The 24,015-nt window shown below is 36.2% G+C and overlaps 1 protein-coding gene across 1 annotated transcript in view; it reads left to right on the plus strand.

Moving 5' to 3' along the window:
• mRpL20 (mitochondrial ribosomal protein L20) overlaps window positions 1-24,015 on the plus strand; it is a 56,764-nt gene that overhangs the window by 21,908 nt on the left and 10,841 nt on the right. Inside the window, exon 3 of the mRNA XM_090413102.1 lies at window positions 21,264-21,341. Coding sequence (XP_090269228.1) covers window positions 21,264-21,341 — 78 coding nt within the window. The remainder of the gene's footprint in view (window positions 1-21,263; window positions 21,342-24,015) is intronic.

Below are 24,015 nucleotides of genomic sequence, written 5' to 3' on the forward strand. Positions count from 1 at the left end.
AAATATAAATAACTTTTAATTTCCCAATGTTTCGATCTTCATATTAAGATCATCATCTGGAGTATATGTTATACTTAAGACACATCTGAGAATTTATAACTTTTTACTTTCTTTTAGTTTTGCACAGTGATCAGTATTAATTTTAGAAATTATGGACTTTACAACCGTGTTAAAATATAAATAACTTTTAATTTCCCAATGTTTCGATCTTCATATTAAGATCATCATCTGGAGTATATACAAGGACAAGCTGAGTTACATTATACACAGTAAGCTAAAGAAGCAATGATTTTATCACTGGTTATTCTATTGGCATGACCTATGGAAAAAAAATAAATACAAATTAATTATTTAGAAACTACATCAAAGCTAAATTCTATTTAAGATAACATGGGGAAAATATTCTTTCCTACAGATAGACTTCTTTCAGTAACGATGTCCTATTTTAATATTACAATTGTTATTTTAGATAAAGGATTCTGGATTATCTGCAGTCCTGTTAACAGTTAACTCTTAGAGAAAGGTTCCATAGGTAGAATATATGCCTTCCATATGCTTGGGATTTTTTAGACCATCGTTATTCTTCAGATTTTGGTGGTTGATAACAATCTCACAGACTTCCTTAAATTTTCGTTTATACCATGTTTTGGTGTGAATGTAAATAACTGGTGCTTTTCCTGTCAGTTTTATGTAAAGTGTTCAGGGCATGATCAGAAAGGCCAGCTTCACCATAGTTATTATATTTAATGTGTCATTTATTCCTTTTGTCTGATAGGAATTGTGCGTCCTGTTTCCCCTATATATGGTATATTACAGGTGCAATAAATACGGTATACTCCAGGGTGGGCCAGCAGAGGGAGTGGGTCTTTTGGATGAGTTGAGTAAGCTTTTTAATTTTGCAGGAGGTTTGAAGATGGCTTTGAGGTTGTATTTTTGTTGTATTCTGTTTATTTTATCTGATGTCCCTTTAATGCAAGGAATGGTTATAGTTTTATTGTAGTCTGGTTTATCTTTGTTTTTTATTGAGGTCATGTAAAGAATTTTGTTAATAGTGTTTTGGCTGTAACCATGTTTTAGAAAAAATGATTACAGCCAAATTTTTTCTATTTTGCAAAAATGAATCTGCTAGTCTCGGACAATACTACATACCAATGCGTAAAATATGACCCAACCAATAGAATAAAAAAGAAAACAGAGAAAGTACTTAAATCTATTACTATGTGGCCAGAAGATACAGTCAAAAAACTATTTCCACACTACGCTCGTTCCCCTAGAATTTACTGTCTACCAAAGATACACAAACAAAATGCACCACTCCGGCCAATAGTCGAAGGTATTGATAGCCTGAATTATCACCTAGCCAAGAAATTAGCGACAACATTCAAGATGTTGGTTGGTCATTTCCCCCCTCCTATATCAGAAACACACAATGCTTCATAAATATAATCAAAGACATTATATTAGAAAAAGATGATTTATTATTCAGTTTTGACATTTCTGTCCTCTTTACGAATGTTCCAATCAATGACACAATCCTTCTTTTACAGAACAAATTCCCTCTAGATATAACGCTGCTCTTTGCGCATGTATCACATTCTGGTTATTTTGTATGGCAAAACACTTTCTACCTACAAAAAGAAGGCACAGCCATGGCTCAGCATACCCCCCCCCCCCCCAAAAAAAAAAAATTGCAAATATGCAATATTTTGAGCAAAATGCTCTAGATTCCTCTTCTTTAAAACCCCCCAAAAATTTCTCTCCTTTAAAACCCATGGTTGCCAGGCATTAGACACTTTCCTTAGCCACTTAAACAAACAACACAAACACATACAGTTCACAATTGAGATTGAAAAACAGAACACACTTCTGTTTCTAGATACACTTGTAATATGTCTTCTTTCTGGCAGTCTTTCCTTCACTTTTTACTGGAACAGACACATAGTGGCCAATATACACACATAAACTTCTACCACCACCCAACACAAAAACTAGGTGTAAAAAACAGAACTTTGAAGATCTGCTCCAATGAACAAGCGCTGAAAGATGAATTTAAAGTTATCAGCAATACTTTTCTAAAAAATGGTTACAGCCAAAACACTATTAACAAAATTCTTTACAAGATCTCAATAAAAAACAAAGATAAACCAGACTAAATAAAACTATAACCATTCCTTACATTAAAGGGACATCAGATAAAATAAACAGAATACTATAAAAATACAACCTCAAAGCCACCTTTAAACCTCCTGCAAAATTAAAAAGCTTACTCAACTTATCCAAAGATCCACTCCCTCCGCTGGCCAACCCTAGAGTATACCTTATTTATTGCATGTGTAATATACCATATATAGGGGAAACAGGATGCACAATTCCTATCACACAAAAGGAACATAAACAACACATTAAATATAATAGCTATGGTGAAGCTGGCCTTCCTGATCATGTCCATAACACTTTACATAGAATTGACTGGAAAATCACCAGTTATTTACATCACACCAAAACATGGTATGAACGCAAATTTAAGGAAGCCTGCGAGATTCTTATCAACCACCCCAATCTGAACAGTAATGATGGTCTAAAAATCCCAAGCAATGGAAGGCACATATTCTACCAACGAAACCTATCTCTCTAAGAGTTGACTATAAACAGGACTGTAGATAATCCAGAATCCTATATCTAAAATAACAATTGTAATGTTAAAATAGGACATCATTGTTTCTGAAAGAAGACTCTGTAAGAAAGAATATTTTTCCCATGTTATCTTAAATAGAATTTAGCTTTGATGTAGTTTCTAAATAATTAATTTGTATTTTTTTTTTTTTTTTCCACTAGCGGCCATGCAAATAACCAGTGATAAAATCATTGTTTCTTTAGCTTACTGTGTGTAATGTAACTCAGCTTGTCCTTGTATATACTCCAGATGATGATCTTAATATGAAGATCGAAACATCGGGAAATTAAAAGAGTTATTTATATTTTTTAACACTGTTGCAAAGTCCATAATTTCTAAAATGATGTATAACTTTTTACCAGTTTGTATCAATTTCATATTGAATAATTTCTTTGATTGCTGGCAAGGATTAGTATCTTCAAGGATTTCTGCCCTTCTGTTTGATGAGATCTTCCATAAGATCAAAACAGTTAATGAAGCTGTCCTTGAAATACAACTAATCCCTTAGTTATCTAGCCACAGTGGGAATACAACTTGAAGGGATTGGATAATTGAAGTTACAGTTACATTGTATTGTGCTAGAAGTCATCTGATATACTAATCTCTATGTTGGAAAGTTAATGGAATGAAACAGCATTGGGAAATGATTAAATATTTTAAATCTTCCACTATTTTGTCTGTTACAGAGATATTGTCAGGGAGTACAATATGAGACTTTTCATCATCAAATTCCTGCCATGTATCCTCAAGAGGTGTACAGGATATGATAGTACTACATGAAAAAAATTACATCATCATCACTAACTTCCTATCTACAATTTTCCTCCAAATCAGTCTGTTACTTGTCAAGACTCCAACATTATCAGATCTTATATTTCTATTGTCTAAGGCACTTTGTACCATATCCACCTATATCTTGGTCTTCTTCTGGGTCGTTTTCCTGCCAACCTGGCAGAGAACACTTGTTTTGCTAATCTTTCTTCGCCCATTGTGTTTAAGTGACCATACCACCTGAGATTAGCTCTGCTAACACATTCCTGGATGCTGACAATGTCAAGTTCTTTCCTAATATCCTCATTTTTAATATGATATTGCCATTGATGCCATCTGTTCACACCTCTAATCTTTCTCAGGACTCTCATATCTGCAGTCTCTAGTCTTTGGTCAAGTGTTTTACTTCTGACCCAGCTCTCAGATCCATAAGTTAAAACTGGTTTGAACACTGTCTTGTATACAGCTAATTTAGTGTTCCGACTAATTTCTCTCTTATTCCATATGAATTTATTCAATTGACTTCCCACCATACCAGCTTTGCTGATTCTGTTGTCTATTTCTATATTTAATTTACCATCTTCACTAAAAATCGTGCCTGAGTAGCTGAAATGTTTTACTTTTTTTCTACAGGTTCTCCATTCACAACATTCCTCTGGGTCATTTTCCTGCCAGGTTGGCAGGAAAACAACCCAGAGAAAGACCAAGGTATAGGTGGATTGATACGATACAAAGTGCCTTAGATGATAGAAATATAAGATCTGATAATGTTGGAGTATTGATAAGAAACAGACTGATTTGGAGGAAAATTGTAGATAGGAGGTTAGTGATGATGATGTAATTTTTTTTTTTTCATGTAGTACTATCATATCCTCTACACACCTTGAGGGTACATGGTAGGAATTTGATGATGATGACAAGTCTCATATTGTACTCACTGACAATATCTCTGTAACAGACAAAATATTGGAAGATATAAAATATTTAACTATTTCCCGATGCTGTTTCATTCCATTAACTTTCCAACATAGAGATTAGTATATCAGATGACTTCTAGCACAATACAATGTAACTGTACCTTCAATTATCCAATCCCTTCCAGTTGTATTCCCACTGTGGTTAGATAACTAAGGGATTAGTTGTATTGCAAGGACAGCTTCATTAACTGTCTTGATCTTATGGAAGATCTCATCAAACAGAAGGGCAGAAATTCTCAAAGATACCAATCCTTGCCAGCAATCAAAGAAATTATTCAACATAAAGCTGATACAAATTGGGACTTCACAACAGTGTTAAAATATAAATAAGTCTTTTAATTTCCAGATGTTTCTATCTTCATATTAAGCTCATCATCTGGAGAATATACAAGGACAAGCTGAGTTACATTACACACAGTAAGCTAAAGAAACAATGATTTTATCACTGGCTATTCTACTGGCATGACCTCTAGTTAAAAAAAAAAAATACAAATTTATTTAGAAACTACATCAAAGCTAAATTCTATCAGTTGACATTTTCAATGATTCTGCCTATTTTCATTGTCTTTGTCTTTTTATTGCTGACCTTCATACCATATCTATTACAACAGTTATTCAATTTAGTCAGAGAATCTTGCAGACTTGTAGCAGATATACAGGGTGTTCGGGATAAATTTGACATATTTATAATTAATTATATTTTTCCGTAAGTTACATGTATTAACACACACTTCTCTTCATTTAAAAGTTTGGACCCTTCTTCATTCATATACAAGATGTCAGAAAGGATGGATAGCTGGAACCCACCTGAATCATGGAAGAGAATAACTTGTATCATGATGATTCGTGCCCGCCATCAAAATAAGGATATTACGACTGCTGCCCAATGCTCCCTGAATACAGTAAAAACAATCAGGCATGAACTAGAGACTTGCAATGGTGACTACGAGGATGTAGCAAGAAGAAAGATCCCTAGCAGACGATCTGATTGCGTTCGTACAGCAGAATTCCTCGCAAATCTGCAGGAACAGGTGTTGAAGAACCCTGGCATTGGAATTCGGGCTTTGTTCGTGGAGTTGCTAACTGTAGTCAAGCCCTGGATAACAAGGGTAGCCAATGGTAGGCCGTATGTATGGCAGCAGGATTCGGCCCCTTGCCACACCTCTGGGAAAAGTCAAAAATGGTTGTCTGAAAATTTCTACGACTTCACCAGTCCAAATGTTTGGCCTCCAAACTCCCCAGACCTTAACCCCATGGATTATTTTGTATGGGGCGCAGTTGAAAAAGACACCAATCGCACTTCCAGTAATACAAAAGCCCAGTTAATGGATAAAATTAAAACAGTTTTTGCGGCCCTTCCCAGGGAGACTGTAGCATCAGCTTGTTCGAGGTTCCGAAGCAGAATTGAAGCTGTGATCGATGCTAATGGTGGTTATTTTGAGTAAATCTTGTTGATAGTATTGTAATTAACTCTGCCTGTAATGTTTTTTTGTCAATTCATTAAATTTAATAGATACAAAGAAGATTTTCTTTTTCCTTACGAAACTGTCAAATTTATCCCGAACACCCTGTATTTAGAAGTATAACATTGTCCACATAAAGCAAAAAGCTGACATTAATGTCTCCAATTTTGATATCATGTTTAATACCACTTTCCTTCATAATGTGATCCATATAGATAATGAATAACAGAGGGGATAATGTGCATCCTTGTCTCACACCAGATTTAACATTAAACCATCTTCCTGTACTTCCTTGAATTCTAACTGCTGACTTACATCTCAAATAAAGACTAAGTATTGCTTGATATAATGCCCCATTGATACCATATAACTGTAGCGTATTGAATAGCATCTCTCTTGGCACCTTGTCATATGCCTTTTCCAAATCGACAAAACTTAAATACAGATCTTTGTTATGTTCCCATGCTTTCTCGACTATTTGTCGTAAAGTGAATATCTGATCCTGACAGCGTCTGTTTGGCCTAAATCCAGCTTGTTCTTCACCAAGCTTTTCTTCCACAATTCTTCTCAAGTATACTTGCATACATCTTGCCAGGAACACTCAGTAATGAAATATCTCTGTAATTCTCACATTCAATTTTATTTCCCTTTTTATATATGGGTACTATGAGAGCTCTACTCCAATCATTGAGAGTAGAGAATTTGTTCCGCTGTCCAGTCTTTCTGAACTATGCAGTGCAGCCACTGTAAGACTCTTATACCACCATACTTCAGATTTCTGGTCGAATATCATATAGTCCTGCTGCCTTTACACAATTCAAGCCTTTGATGGCTTTTTCCTTAAGTATGGATATGTATTGCTGACTGCATGCCTGGTCAATGTTTTTTTACTACTGTGCTCTCATCATTGCTTGTTTCATTTAGCAGTTTTTTGAAGTAATTTCTCCATACTTCAAGGATATCTTTTTCTCCCGTTTTCATGCCACCTTTATCATCTCTAACTCCTTTTACAGCACTCTTTCCTCCATTCCTAAGCTTCTTCAACAACCTCAGAATATTTTGTCACCTTCTTGATATTTATTTTCTATATTCTTGCCAAAGTCCTCTCACGACTTTTGTGTAGCTAGTTTTACATAGTGTTTAGCATTCTTGCATTTGTCTCTATTCTCTAAGAGCACAAGCTGACTTATTTGCCAGGAACTTTTGATATGCTTTCTTCTTTTCCTTCACTGCCTCTTTAACTTCCTGTGTCTACCATGGAGTTCTAATTTTTCTATCCTTGCAGACAACTTCACCACATGCCTCTCTAGCTGAATCAATCAGGGCTTTCTTCAAGGCTTGCCACTGAATCTCCAAGGTTTGATTCGTAAACTCTTTCATTTTTTCTTCAATAATCTTTGTGTATTTTAGTTTACAGTTCACATCTGAGAGCTGCTCAACTTTTATTTGCTTTAAAACTTTCTTACATGTTATTCTTTTCAATATGATATTCAATTTTATCCTGCTCAAGACTAAATAGTGATCACTTCCAATTTCAAATCCTCTGTACACTCTGGTGTCCTGCACCAGTAAGAAAACATTACTATCAACAATAACATAGTCAATGAGACTTTCTTATTCCTTGCTTCTTCTCTCCATGTGAATTTCTGCACATTTTTATGTTGGAACATGGTGTTAGTAATAACCAGTCCATGTCCTGTGCAGAAATCCAACAGATATTTGCCATTATTATTAGCTTTGCTCTTTTCTCCAAATTTTCCCAAAATACTTTTGTATCTCTCACAATCATTTCTTACTCTGCTTTTTAGATCCCTAACAAGGACCAACTTTTCCTTTTTCATTCTGTGAGTTGCTTTTTCTAAAGCCTCAAAAAAATCCTCTACTTCTACTTTAGCAGAATCGTCAGTGGGACCATAGGCTCAAATAAGTCTCATTGTCCAGCCAATTCCCCATTCTCATATTTGCTCCACATTACTCTACTTGAGACTGACTGCCATTCAAGAAGATTAACCTCATGTTTTGTATTGAATACTATGGCTACTCCTTCTTTTCCTTGATTGTCATTGCCTGAATATAACATTTTGTATTTATTGCTCAGAAAGATCTCGCAAGTTTTTGTCTTTTTTGTTTCAGTCACCCCTATTATGTCGATCTGGTACTTATCTAATTCCTCAGCTAGCTCCATTTCTTTGCCATTCAGGCTTCTTATGTTGATAGTACTGATCTTTAACTCTGGTGATGTTGAGTTAGGGTGTTTTTTCAGATTTGTTCCAGTAGCTGACTTTTCGCTGTTCACCCTAGTTCCCTGGTGAAAATAACGGGGAACTTGTTTAACCGGGCGATGCCCCAGCTGGCATGAAATTTTGTCATGTTGTACCATCATTTTTTATTTTGGTTTAACCAGTAAGAATACAATTTGGTCGGCTAAATCCCAAATTGCCAGCCCATCCTTGTTTATTCAGTATCCAAGTAGATACCCAACAGGATGCACCACGAGAAGGTGAGGATTGGACATTAGGTCAGAAGCCCTGGTTGGTTCTCCGCATTCGTTTAAAGGCTATGTGGAGGTCTCCTCTCAGTTATACAGCTTTGACCCTTGTAACACACACAAAGGTAGCACAAAACTAAGAAAAACATGTGGCTGAGACTAATCCTATATTTTGCTACCAGAAAATAATGCTCTATCTGAAATTGTGCATGCTTGTGCACACCACACACTTTTCTTAAGTAGCTTTTTACAATTTGGAGGTTGGCAATCATGGTACACTAGTGTTTGATCCTCTGCCTTTCTTTTGATCTTGTAATAGCTCTTGTTACCCATCCATTTCTTTATATCAACCCACGAAAGTCTACCAGGAGATCTTTTGCCCTCTAATTTTCTCTCCAGTATTTCCAGAGACATTATCGCTGCTGATCCTCTTAATGTGCTCCTACAACTTGTACTTTCTCTTTATGAATCTTCCACAAGCGCTCTTTTTGGTTCCCATTAACTTCAATACTTCATTAGTTTTTTTTTCTCGTTCCAAGAAATCTTCAGTGCTCTCTTTGTAGCACACATCTCCAAGGCCTGCAATTTCTTGATTATGGATTTTGTATATGTCCGCGTCTTGCATCCATAATTCAATGTGGACCATACATAGGATTTTCTTATTCTTATTTTAGTCTGTTTATTTATTCCAGAATGCTTCTTTTGTGTTAGCTATTCTTGATTTTATTTCCATAACCGTTGTTCCATCTTCTCTAATCATTACTCCTAAATAATTATAAGCCTTTATATTTTGAATGAATCCTGTAGATACTCTCAAATTTGTGTTTTATTGCTGTTTTTCTGCTTATCATATACTGTCATAATTCTGAGTCTTTTTGATTAGTATTTTAACCACATTTTGTAACACTTTTATTTTACCATGAACAGCAAATCTAATGCTGCTAATTCTAATGTCATTTACTTTTATTCCCATTTCAATTTCTTCATATTTGTTTCATTATAATTTTCTGTATATATTGAAAAGTATAGGGGATATTATACACCCATGTCTCACTCTTTCCTCTATATTTTACTAATTAGTAGTATTCTTTCATTGTGCATACTATTTCTTTAAGTATACCTAGATTTTTGAATGAGCATTGATTGCCAGGCCTGTGGTCATTATACAGTTGTTAGGTATTCTTTCCATCTTTGTAACTTGTCTTCTGGATTTATAATAACATTCTTATCTTTTTAACTGTTGGCTTGTTATTTTCTATTTGTTATTAAGAAATTTTATTTTTGAATGCAACTCTACAATTTTATTTTCTTTCTCTAATTTCTCTATTATTGATCCATAATAATTACTATGTGTTTCTTCTTTACATTTATTTTTTATTTGTCTATCTGATCTTGTATATTCTTCATTACTAAATTACTTAAGGAATTGAACAACATAGATAAGAATATAAATTAAATTATACTTTAATAAATATTTCCGATATTTCGGCAAAGTCACATTGCCATTTTCAAAAGGAACTTACAAAAAAAGGCACATGCACGTAGGCAATACGAGACAGTAACTGAGAATGAAGAGACGAAGCTATTGTTCTCCTAAAAGTCCTGATGGTGCCCTCTAGCGGGCTAAGTAGATGTTCTTGGCCATTGGACTGAAGGTCTGCTGTTGTTAGCCTCCCAAATTTGGGGCAGTCGCATACAACCAAATTTGTTAAGGTTTGGAGAGTTTCTTAGGGCTGAGGCTGATTCCATGAATAGTCTTTCGAATGTGTATTTGCTACAGTGTATTACTGTAGCTTTCTTGCACCGTATTCTGTGGCATGTATACAGAGCATGGTCTGCAAGACCAGAATGGCTGTACTTGTGAAAACGGATATAGTCCTTGTGTTCAGAAATTCTGATATTCTCTGTCCTGCCTGTTTGGCCAAAGTAAGACAGTTTACAACTGCAAGGGACCTGGTATACACCAGGTAGGTCTAGGGGAAGTGGTTGGTCTTTAGTGGAGTGGATAAGGGAAGCCAATTTTCTGTAAGGCCTGTAACAGGAGGTCAGGTCATGTTTTTTTTAAGATTGTGGTAATTTTTTCCGAGGTGCCTCAGATGTAGGGAATGGTGATGGATTTAGAGTAATCCTTGTTGGGGGGGGGGGGGGGTTGTAGGTTTTAATATTTTTTTGGATTTTTGGCTGAGAAAGTGTTGAGGATGTGATTTAGTTCAATGTTTAGGGCCATGTTATTACAACAGATTAGTTTATTAGGAAATAGGAATAATAATTAGTTATCACCAAAGCAGATAAGGGAAATGTAACTGTAGTACTTAACCAAAAGGACTACACAGGTAAGCTTAATGCTCTTCTATTAGATCGGGCTACTTACCTCCCTATCGAATACAATCCCACCAACTCACAAATTAGAAAACTTCACAGGCTCCTTAAGAAAGTCACTTCTTGGCCTGTAGAAGTTACCAGCAGATTAAAGCCATTTAACTCTATACCTCTGTATTTACGGACTCCCAAAAATACATAAAGAAAATGTGTCATTACGTCCCATAGTGGATGGCATTGATTCCCCCACATACAAATTAGCTAAACATTTGGCTAAAGAGCTCGCACACTATACTGGCAACACACCATCACACATAAAAAAAACCCAGCCCACTTCAAAGCCAGCATAGAAAACCTTACACTCCAACATACAGACATAATGGTCAGCTTTGACGTCTCCTCCTTATTCGCAAATGTCCCACTCAAGGAAACTTTAGAGCTAATCCAAACTAAATTTTCTCCCGATATCTCAGCCCTATTTCAGTTCACAATGAACTCAGGCTATTTTGTTTGGCAGGGAAAATTCTACAAACAAATAGGGGGGACAGCCATGGGTTTACCACTCTACCCACCCTTGGCCAATTTCTTTATGGAGACCTTTGAAGAAAAAGCCTGAGCCTCTGCCCACAAAAACCAACCATGTGGCTTCGCTACGTTGATGATGTGTTCACTGTTTGGCCACATGGCTCTGAAACACTACTCTCCTTAACACACTTAAACAACCAACAGCCCAGAATCAAGTTCACCTTGGAAAAAGAGGAAAACAACAGTCTCCCTTTCCTAGACACACTAGTCACCCATACAGGCAGATACATTCACCAACAATTGCCCCCCCCCCCCACACACACACTCACAACAATATGGAGTGGTGAAAACACTATACAACAGGGCTAAACTAATCTGTTCTAACGACATGGCCCTAAACGCTGAACTAAATCACATCGTCAACACTTTCTCAGCCAATGGCTACCCCCCCCCCCCCCTCCACAACAAGGATTACTCTAAATCCATCACCATTCCCTACATCCAAGGCACCTCGGAAAAAATTACCAAAATCTTAAAAAAACATGACCTGACCTCCTGTTACAGGCCTTACAGAAAATTGGTATCTCTTGTCGGCTCCACCAAAGACCAACTACTTCCCCTAGACCTACCTGATGTATACCAGGTCCCTTGCAGTTGTAAATTGTCTTACTTTGGCCAAACAGGCAGGACAGCGAATATCAGAATTTCTGAACACAAGGACTACAGCCATTCTGGTCTTGCAGACCACGCTCTGGATACACCGTAGCAAATACAAATTCGAAAGACTATTTATGGAATCAGCCTCAGCCCTAAGAAACTCTCCAAACCTGAACAAATTTGGTTATATGTGACTGCCCCAAATTTGGGAGGCTTACATCAGCAGACCTTCAGCCCAATAGCCAAGAACACCTTAGCCTCCTAGAGGGCACATCAGGACTTTTAGGAGAACAATAGCTTCAGCTCTTCATTCTCAGTTACTGTGTTGTATTGCCTACGTGCACGTGCCTTTTTTTTTGCAAGTTCCTTTTGAAAATGGCAATGTGACGTTGCAGAAATATCGGAAATATTTATTAAAGTGTAATTTAATTTATATTCTTATCTTCGTTGTTCAATTCCTTAAGTGATTTAGTAATGCATAACCAACATATAAGCCTGTCTATGAGAATTGTATATTCTTCATTTATTTTGGGGTTATTTTTCCAGGTTCTTTTATCCTTAGTCATCCATTTTTTTTAAACTTTACTCTGTTTTTCCAGTAGATTCTTCTGCTGCAGTCAATATCGCTTCTTTTATTCTGATCCATTTGTTGTGGTCTTCTTTCTTTTCAATATATTATTATGTTTTATTATTATGTTTATAGCATAATAATATTATTATTTAGAATAATATTATTATGCTATATTATTCTAAAATAAATTGTTGGTGTTACTGTTATTAGTTTATCTGTATTCCACTTTGAATATTCTAAATTTGTTATCTTTTTTAACTTTATTGTAATTCTCACATGTCTGTGGTCTGGTCCACAGTCAGCACCTGGCATAACTTTTGCATTTGTTATTCATTTCTATATTTCTGATGGATCATAATAAAATCTATTTGATTAGTGTGTGTACCATCAGGAGATTTCCAAGTGTAATCTATGCAGTAGGATTTTTTTCCCCTTAACTTTGCATTGACTTTTACAGAGGTCACAAACATTGTATATAGAAGGATATTGTAATTTTGTATATAAGGTTTATATTAACTGTAGTTATAATAGTTTGTGATTTGAAAGATCAAGTATGTATTGATACAGTAGGAATGTTAAACTGTATATTTCAAGGGCAATGCCTTAGAAAGCGGCCCGTCATTTTAAGTGGTTCCAATTTCAAAGAAATAGGTTAGAAGCTTTGTTTATAAAAGGTAAAGTGGCTTCAATTGTTCGAGCTTAACCTAATGCATGTCTCAAGGACAGTGCAACAAGAGGCGGCAAACAAGGATGGCCCGCGGTTCATAAATAAGATTGTTTTTGTGTGTTCTGTGAGAAACAGAAGTAATCAACTCTGAAGGTCACATTTCCTTTGCAAGGGAATATTAGGGGTGATTCTCAGCCCTTAATCCAGGGACCACAAGAGGAAGTATAAGAAAAACTCGAGGGAGTATCCAGAGGCAGTATGTAGTAGGCAGAGGCAACATGCAGAAATGGGAGGAGAGCAGGCATGCAGAAATGCAGTGTCCTCTCATAGTGTCGGGATCCAGCATCATGGACGTGGGTCCGTTGGACATCCAGAGAGAAGTCGGGAGATGTCAAACCATAATGTCAGGTCCCAGGAAACCTCCACGATGCGATGGCGCTAAAGAAAAGGAAGTCCGCACGAATGTTGAGGCCCAGGACGGAAAAGGTTGGTATCGGTGTAATATGCCCCAAGCACCGCAAGATTTGATGCTGCTAAAGAAAAAGAAGCCCACGTGAGTGTTGAGGCCCAGGATGGAAAAAGAAGTCAGTGGAACCAGATAAGAGATGAAAGAGCCAGTTCAGATATGTGTCAAGGGAAGAACTGCGAGTAAAACCTTTATGTGTATGTTTAACATTGCAGAAGATTAACTGATGTTCAGCGAGACATTTACAAAGTTAAATTGTGATTATTTGTTCCGGACTAAGAGGCTGAAGAATAATTGGTATAATTTAGATATGAGAAACTTGTTTATTGAAGTGTGTGTGTATATTGCATGAACAAATTGGTATTGGGATGAGAACATAGATTCTTGTATGGCTGCATGTGTTTTTTGTGTATGTACAATGTATGAGATATTATAATTCTTAGCTTTTAATTTTCTGAAGAGCCAATTCATTTTAGAAACTGTATTGCATCCTAATTTAATAAATATGTTCATTATGTTAAAGAATGTGTATGCACTGTTTCTAAATAAATACGAACCTGTGAGCGAAGATAAATAAGAGTAGTCACGACTATCAATAATACTTGAGATGGATCTAGAGAGATACTACCAGTAATCTTAATTATATTTAATACCCATAAAGGGGAATCTTGGTGGTGCAGTCATAACATTAATTTTCTTAGGTTCCCAAGGAATTGGAAATTAGATAACCTGTAGTAACTGTTTATACTTATAGAGTATAAAGAGAAAGTAAAGTATATAGAGCACAAAGTAAAGTAAAATAATAGTATGATAATATCACAAAGGAGCCAACAGTCATATGTTTACACAAGTATACCTTGCATGTTCTTTTTTGTTCATAAAAAGTGTTTTCAATTATCAATTTATGTTTTAAACAAAATTCAATACATCTATCACCTCAATCATTTCTTATGCCATATCCATATGGGCTTACAACAGAACTTACTCTTTCCTTTGAAAGTGGCCACGTAGTCTTGACTTGGGAGATTGTAAAACATGAGGAATATTTCATCCAGAAGGGGTATTTCTGGAACTACAAGGCAAATGATTATGACATGCTTAGAAAGAATAAATTTGTACCATGACATAAAACATTGCAGGGTAAGGATGTTAGTAGTGCATGGGATAGAGTTAAGGGTCATCTAGAGGAAGCAGTATTAAATTGTATACCTAGGGTAAGGAGGGTTAACAGGTAGGAGTTAGATGGATGAGTAATATCATTAAGCACGAGCTGCAGAAGAAGAAAGTGTTGTGGAAGGTATATAAAGAGAAAAGTGACCAGCATGGGAAAGAAGGAAGGCAAAATCAGATTATGAGAAGAATCTAGCTAAGTAGGACAAAGGAAATTCCAAAGAGTTCAGTAAGAGGAAGAATGACTATTGAAGATTAACCTTAATGAGTGATGATGGTTACAGGGAGACAAGCAGATAAAATAGTTGAGTTACTGAGTGATCACTTTGCAAGGGAATATCCTAGTAAGGTTATTGCTTTAACCTATGTGTCGCACTAATGTGGGAACAGAGGTGGATGAATTGGAGGTTCTTAGTATATTGCAGAATCTCAATATAGCAGTAGGATTAAATGGGATATCAGCTAGGGTTTTGTGAGAATGTGCAAGGAACTGGCAATGCCTGTAACTTGGCTCTTTAATTTAAGTCTAAGCTCTGGTTGAGTTCCAAGGGAATGAAAAGAGGACAAAATAATCCCCTTGCATAAGGAGGTTCTAAGGCTAGTGTAGCAAATTATAGACCAATTAGTATCTCAGGCATGGTGGTAAAAGTACTAAAGAAATTGGTAAAAAGAGAATTCAAGAATGGGTAGATAAAAATATGATACTATATGAGGATCAATATGGCTTTGTGAAAAGTTGGTCATGCCTTAGTAATTTACTAACTCTTTATAATAGAGTATCAGAGTAGGATAAAGGAAATAGCTACACGATGATTTTGTTGGATTTTGCAAAGGCATTTGACAGAATACCACATGGAACTCTGTTACACAAATTAGAACAAATGGGGAATGAGTATGACACTGGTTAAGTGGAGGTTAAGAGGCTGGCTACTAGACAGATATCAAAAAGTGGTATATATAAAGAAGAATCGAGGCAAAAACAGGTGACTAGTGGTGTGCCACAGGGCTCAGTGCTGGGGACCATTGCCGTTTAATTTGTACATGAATGATATAGGAAATAACCTGAAAGGAAATATTCAGTTGTTTGCTAATTATTGCAAAATTAGGTAGAGTAATAGTTAATCAAGGCATTGTTGGAGAGCTTGCAGGACAATTTAAATAGGCTGTCAGTATGGACAAAAGTTAATGGGTGTCAGTTTAATGTCGAGAAATGTTATGCATTTTGGGATAAATAGGTTATAAGCTACTTATCACATTGATGGCACTGTGCTCCAGGAAATAGATGAAGCTAGAGATTTAGGTGGTGGTAGACAGAGTTAAAGTTTAGAGGGCATATTGCTAAGGTAGCCCATAAGATTACTTGGCCATTGAAGAACACATTGACAAGTAGAGGTAAGGAAGTTATTCCTCTTCATGAGGCCTTGATACATCCATATCCAGATGAATGTGTTCAAGTTGGGTTTCTCGGTAATGTGGAAGTGGTGTTGAAGATTCAGAGGTGATTGGTCTTTGGGATGTTTCCTATGAAGATAGACTGATGTGTGTGGATTGCATAAGTTCTTTGAAAAAGAGGGGACATGATAGAAACATTTAATTTAAGTTGCTTAAAGGGTTTTTTAGGATAGATACAGGGGAAATGTTTCAGCACCTTGACTAGAGGGACAAGAACAAGGGGGGGGGTCATCCCCTGGAACTTCCAGGGGATGACCAAGAAATACTATTTGGAAAATTTTATATATAAAGCACGTGATTTTGCGTGTTGGTGACAATCATTCCATTTCTCCACACATTTTTTCCTTTTCCAGGTTGATTCAATCCTCTCGTGTTCCCATGTACCAATTTTAACACTTTGTTTATTTCTAACTTCATTAGTATCTGCAGCATTCAATTTCTCACTTCCAGTCTGACAGATCCCTGGATAGTGCTTGAGGGTCAGTCAGATCATATGGCAAATTCTTCATATTAACTACCTACCATTCACGCATATAATTTAGTAATTTATTTATGTATTGACTATTCAGGATTAGGTTAAGAATTATGATAGTGAAAAAAATGACTCAATAGTATTTCTTGATTTATTATTACTATTAACAAGGAAATAGAATATTGATAATTTAAATTTATTGAAATACAAAATGGAACTAAAAGTTTTATAAAGAAGATATGAACTGTGGGTGGGTGTATTTCAGACCATTGTTTTCTGAGTGAATTTTTTTTTGCTCTGAACCAGAGCGACTCCCTCTATGGTAGCCTAGGATGCAAAATGGAATTGCAAAGGATTGGTGTTTCCCATATTTTGGGAAGTTTTATCCAACCATATTTATGCAAATTACTGATTTTTAAGAGCGGTAGTAGAGTCTAAAGACAGTCTTTCTCTTCTAAATTACTGCAATTTAGCATGGTCTTTTTTTCAGTAATTCTATGAACTGTATTCAAAACATGGTTTGCAAGGGTTAGCCATAGTCATGACTGTAGGTGTGTTTCTTGTGTTTTTCCACGCAGATAGTAGCTGATCTTCCTATAAGTAGACCAAGTTGCTAGAATAAGATATATACATTAGGAACTGCGTGAGGAAGGAGTTTGTCTTTAGTGGCGTGGATAGGGGAAGCTAGGGACATGAAAGTAGTGCATGGGTTGTATTTCTTTAAGATTTTAAAACACATCAGAAAACACGCAAGTGTGTTTCTTGTGTTTTTCCATGCAGATAGTAGCTGATCTTATAAGTAGACCAAGTTGCTAGAATAAGATATATACATTAGGAACTGCGTGAGGAAGGAGTTTGTGTTAGGGATATAAGGGATGATAATAGCATTACTAAAATCTTTCTGAAGAGAAGGTTGTGGATTGGGGAAGGATTGATTATTATTTTATTTTTGATACTGTAGGAACTGTAGCCATTAGATAGGGTGGTACTGTACGCCCACAGATGCGAGACCCTTCGACACTTCTGTGCATGTCAAAAGAAGGAGAATCCATCCCGATATTAGGATAGTCAATGCGTTTCGTGGGATGAGTGTTTATTATTGTACGTTGGAAAATTAGCTTTTCTTTTATGAAAATTCTAGTTCTTAAAGTGGTCTATTTTGCTTGTACAACAGTTGGAAAATTTTATGTAAAAAGCACATGATTTCGTGTGTTGGTGACCAATTCATACATCCTTTATTTCTTTCTCCCCTTCAGCATGAATTGACTATTCTTGGCACAAAGCCAAGGTCGGCTCTACAAAGTGTGGGCGTACTATATATATGATTAAGTTCTGTGCTGTGAGAGGACTCATTGGAAAAGGTTATAGGCTCTATTAGTGTTTTAATTGTGCCATGTTGTTGGGGTGGGGGGAGAGTGATGAGAAAGTTTTGAATGTATATGCCTGTGTGAGTGGATTTGCTGTGTACAAAGGACAAGTTACCATTAGTCAGGCATATGACCAAGGTGTCTAGAAAGGGTACACTATTATTAGTTTCCTTTTCCATAGTAAATTGGATTCTAGGGTGAAGACTGTAGAGATAATGGAAGATTCTGAAATAGAAGCTCTTGACTCAATCCCTCTCAAACCTTGTATCTACTTAAGATATGTAATTTGTTTTCTGTTTGGTCTTATGTTTCAAGTCTTCACCCTAGAATCCTTGATTTCTTTTCCAATACTCTTTCCTCCCTTTCTGCCAGAACATTTTGCTATTTTCCTTATATTTATTTTCTATATTCTTATTGAAGTATTTTCACTCTTTTACACTCTATATTCTTTTAAGTACCGGTATATCTTCTGACTTTTGGTATTGGAATGCTTTCTTCTTTTCTAGGACTACTTCTTTGTTCTTATTTTTCTATCCTTGGAGGCTTCACAACTCCCTAGCTGAATCAATAATCAATGTTTCTTCAGAGTTTGCTACTGAGACCAGGGTTTGGTTATTGTTTTCAAACTTTTCATTTTTCTTCAGTAATGTTTGTATAATTGAATCTATAGTTTACCAGTAAAAGCTGCTTGATTTTAATTCTTTTTCAAACTTTTTATATACTGCTCTTTTCAATGTGATATTCATTTTTATCCTGCTTAGCACTAAGTGGATAGTCACTTCCAACTTCAAATCTTCTGTACAATCTTGTATTGTTAACCAGCATGAAGATATCATTATCAACAATGACAGCCATTGAGACTTTATTTCTTGTGTCTTCTCTCCACATGAACTTGTGTACATCCTTATGTTGGATCATCAATTTCCTGATCATGTTCTGGATCATGGTGTTAGTAATGACTAATCTGTATTCTGAGCAGAAATGCACTAGATGCTATTATTAACTTTGTCCTTTTCTCGCAACATTAATGTATGTCTAGGATTAATTTCCTACTCTGCTATTTATATCCTAGCCTTTTTTTTTTTTTTTTTTTTTTCATTTTCTTTGTCAGCTGCCTACTTTAATGACTTGAAAAATTCCTCAACTTCTTTCTTAGAAGAACCTTCTGTGGGACCATAAATAAGTTTATCTTCATGTTTGGTGTTGAATGATATAATTACTCCTTCTTTTCCTTCATCGTTGTCCAAACATAATATTCTATACTTATTATGTAGTAGGATCTCACCTCTTTTTGTCTTAGTAATGCCAATTATGTTCACATGACACTTTTCATTCTTCTGCAAGTTCTATTTCCTTTCATTAATACTCCCTTATATTGATTTTTGCTATCATTATTTCTTCTGATATTGGGTTTATTCTTCTTCTAGGTATTGAGTTGGAGTTTGTTCCAGTAGCTGACTTTTCAGTGTTAGTCCTGGTTTCCTGACGAAAACAGCTGGGGTGTGGTTTAACCGAGCAACACCCCAGCTAGTGTGAAATCTCATGTTGTATCATGATATACAGGGTGTTCGGGATAAATTTGACAGTTTCGTAAGGAAAAAGAAAATCTTCTTTGTATCTATTAAATTTAATGAATTGACAAAAAAACATTACAGATAGAGTTAATTACAATACTATCAACAAGATTTACTCAAAATAACCACCATTAGCATCGATCACAGCTTCAATTCTGCTTCGGAACCTCGAACAAGCTGATGCTACAGTCTCCCTGGGAAGGGCCGCAAAAACTGTTTTAATTTTATCCATTAACTGGGCTTTTGTATTACTGGAAGTGCGATTGGTGTCTTTTTCAACTGCGCCCCATACAAAATAATCCATGGGGTTAAGGTCTGGGGAGTTTGGAGGCCAAACATTTGGACTGGTGAAGTCGTAGAAATTTTCAGACAACCATTTTTGACTTTTCCCAGAGGTGTGGCAAGGGGCCGAATCCTGCTGCCATACATACGGCCTACCATTGGCTACCCTTGTTATCCAGGGCTTGACTACAGTTAGCAACTCCACGAACAAAGCCCGAATTCCAATGCCAGGGTTCTTCAACACCTGTTCCTGCAGATTTGCGAGGAATTCTGCTGTACGAACGCAATCAGATCGTCTGCTAGGGATCTTTCTTCTTGCTACATCCTCGTAGTCACCATTGCAAGTCTCTAGTTCATGCCTGATTGTTTTTACTGTATTCAGGGAGCATTGGGCAGCAGTCGTAATATCCTTATTTTGATGGCGGGCACGAATCATCATGATACAAGTTATTCTCTTCCATGATTCAGGTGGGTTCCAGCTATCCATCCTTTCTGACATCTTGTATATGAATGAAGAAGGGTCCAAACTTTTAAATGAAGAGAAGTGTGTGTTAATACATGTAACTTACGGAAAAATATAATTAATTATAAATATGTCAAATTTATCCCGAACACCCTGTATATGTCTGGTTGCCATTATGTATTTCTCGTTTTAAGCCAGCAGAGAGTACAGTTTGTTCAGCTTAGTCCCAAATTACCAGTCCATTCTTGTTTATTCAGTGGATACTTACTAACATGATGCACCACACGAAGGTGAGGATTGGACGTTGGTCAGAAGTCCTAGTTGGTTCTCCATATTCTTTAAAGGTGATGTGGAGGGGGTCTCCTCCCAGTTATTGGCTTTGACCCTTAAGTGGTCCACTTTTCATTCATTTGGGCATTAGATAATTAAGGGATCACTATATTTAATTGTTCAAAATCTTTTGCTTCAGTGTGATTTTAAATAAAATAACTGGAAATTTTTGGTTGCTGTTACTGTATTATTATTATGTGACACCCCCAGGGAGTTCAAAGACTCATCGAGGAAGAGGGTGCCAACACCATCGAATGATTGGTCCCCTTCCAACTACTAACCGCGCTCAAACTAGCTTAACTTTTTGTGAGCCATTAGTAGCAGAGGCTCTACCAATCGACCAACCTTTGCTAGAAAAATTTCCAGCTTATAAAATGTTTTTGCCGTGTGTGTAAATCAGAATGTGAAAGCTGTTTTTTTTCTTCTAATTTTTGCATGGTGCATGACTCTGTTAATGTATTCTGTTAGTGATACACAAATAATTTTTACTTTTCTATTTAATACATTTCATCTATTTAATGTATAATTTATAAATTTGCAAATTTATTTTTTTTTGTGTGTGTAATGAAAAACAGCTATGGAGAGACAGAATTAATGCAGGTTGTGAAGAATTGAATACACAAGGTGATGTGCTGAGGGGAAATATGATGAAGGTAAATATAAATTTGATCCTTTTAAGCTTAAAAAAAAAAAAAAGCGAATTTTTCCTTTACATTATAGGAAATAACTTTTACACACACAGCAATTTGAAGAATACTAGTCTTATCTCTATATACAAATAACAATTGACTTATCACATGCATTCACCCAAAGGTGTATTTTCAAATTTCATTGTCAGAAGGCCCAACATATGCCCTTTGATTGAAAAGACATGGGTTTGAATCCTATCTGATATGTAAGCAGCCTTTATAAGAACTTTTCCACTTGAACTGTAGATGGCAGAATTTTTCTTTTTAGAAACGTAGATTTTTTGCTACACAAAATACATTGGAAATGATTAAACAGAATAATAATTTCTCTGTTTTATTTAATGCAAAATTTTCTGCTGAGTTTTGTAGCATTCCTCAGTGCACTACAACTAAAACTTATGGTTGTAATCAAGTAGATCGGAATAAAAATTAAAAAAAAAACAAGTGTGCATGTTTCAAATACTATAAGTAATACTGTTCGTCCAGATGAAAAATTCAGTTGAGTATGAACATACACACAGTGATCCTTCAGTCTTCAAATAATCATACTTTCAGTTAACTGGTCCTTGAATGTTAACAGTTACTGGAACAATGCCATATATACATTCTGTTAATTGTACTCAGTTGATTAACCAACAGATAATTGAGAGTTCTGGGTGGTTTTGAATTATAGCCAAAGCAACTAAGGTAATAAGGCCAATGTATATCTGTTAATTGGCTGGTTAGCATGTCTTGCAGAATGATAAACCAAATCGGTTTATTATTCTTGCAGGGGGGGGGGATGCTGTTGCCATCTCCTCTATGTGAGACAATCTAACTTCCACTGAATTGAAAAGCTCTTATAACAGTTCTTTGTGTCCCAGACAGGATATGAATCCAGGTATTTTCAACCTAAAGATACTGACTAGGCTATGGAGGTTCTGATAATTGAGCACTGTGTGTGTGTGTGTGTGTGTGTGTGTGCGCACAAATGTACATTAAAAAATAAATTAATGGTTACTATTGTGAAGAATATTTAATAAGATTACCTCCCAAAGAGCAAGGAACTCAGTAAACTTCCGAATGGGATAAGTTAAAATTTGATTTTTTGAAGAGTAGAAAAGTTGCTAACTTGTAGATCAGGTGGAAGGAGACTTGCAAATTTACAGTGCATGGAAGCACTGTAAATTTGCAAGTATTTCTCTGATAAGCTTTTTCCATATGGAATGGAAACTGTCTGTGCTTCCATGTGGAAATCAATGATGGTCATGATATAATACTTTATGAGTTAGGAGTTTGCCAAGAGATGTGGATTTGTTCCACACTGGGAGGCAGACATCTATAGCCAGAAGAGAGAAGTCAGGGCACCCACCTTGCACTGACCTTCATCATATGAAGCTTCTTGTGAATGATGTGAAAAATGGTTGTTATGAAACGCCCCAACCTTGCTGAGATTTCTTTGAGCTTTAGCCATCTGTCATTGAGCAGTTTCTCCTCAATGAGAGAGAGATTTTCCTCAGTCGTCATATCGTTTCCACAGGCCGACCATCACGAGGATCATCTTTGATGCTCTCTCTTCCTAAGGTGAAACTGTTTAGTCCATTCCTTCATGGTGGAATATGAAGGAGAAGCTTCCTCATAAACACCCAGTTGCTGTTTGATAGCACTTGGAGAAAGCCCTTCTGTGGTGAAAAACTTTAATCACAGCACAGTACTCAATTTTTAACATTACAGCCACTTAGCGTTCCACGTGCTAGTCAAATGAGTGCCTCCAACTGAATGATGCTGGTAGAGTTGAAACTGGTACACTAAGCTCCCCATAGATGGTGTTATCTGTCACGCACAGCATTTTAAAATTGGCACGCATTTTGTGTCAGGCCAGAAACTTTTGGAACCTACCTTATATGTCAGATATCTAATGATGCCAAAGTACATAACTTACACTTTCTAACATTGAAATGACAACCATTATCGTTTGCCACTTCCAGCCTATTCATATCACCCTTAAATGCTGTATATCAGTAACATTTCTGATTGCCCTGCTTATCTTTACATCATTAGCAAACAGAAAATGTGAAGTCCTTCCCAATATCATTCATATATAGATTAAACAATGGTCCAAGGATTGAACCCTGGATTATATCTATATAACTGGCCACCTTAAATTTGGCAGATCTCCCCTTTGCATCATACTTGTGCAATGGAATTATTATACGTTCTGTCCATTCCTGCAGGAACTTTCCTGAGCCATGACTCAAATTATACTAACATGTCAAGGGCCTAACCAGTTTGGGTGAACATTCCTTTACCACATGTACTGATATCCCATCTGTCCCTATTGGAAATTTCTTATTCAGGTTATGCAACAGATCTTGAATCTCCTTCTGATGTACGTCTATCTCTTCATCCAATGTAGTGATAGCACTGCACGTACACCACATTGATAGATCTAGGCAAAGTGTACACTAATTATTTGAACTGTTGCATCTGATACAAGGGTATGTTCTGTATTTAGTCAAGATCTTTGGCATCATTCCTTCTTTTACTTGCAGCATAAGGATAAAATTCTTTTGGATTGCCTTTAACCTGTGCAGGCAATTCCTTTTCATACTCCAACTTAGCTTACCATATAATGTTTGTAACTTTTCTGACTTACACT

This window comes from Typopeltis vanoorti, chromosome 2 (genome assembly GCF_054136105.1).
Source record: "Typopeltis vanoorti isolate ZY-2024b chromosome 2, IOZ_Tvanoo_1.0, whole genome shotgun sequence".
Lineage (NCBI taxonomy): Eukaryota > Metazoa > Arthropoda > Arachnida > Uropygi > Thelyphonidae > Typopeltis > Typopeltis vanoorti.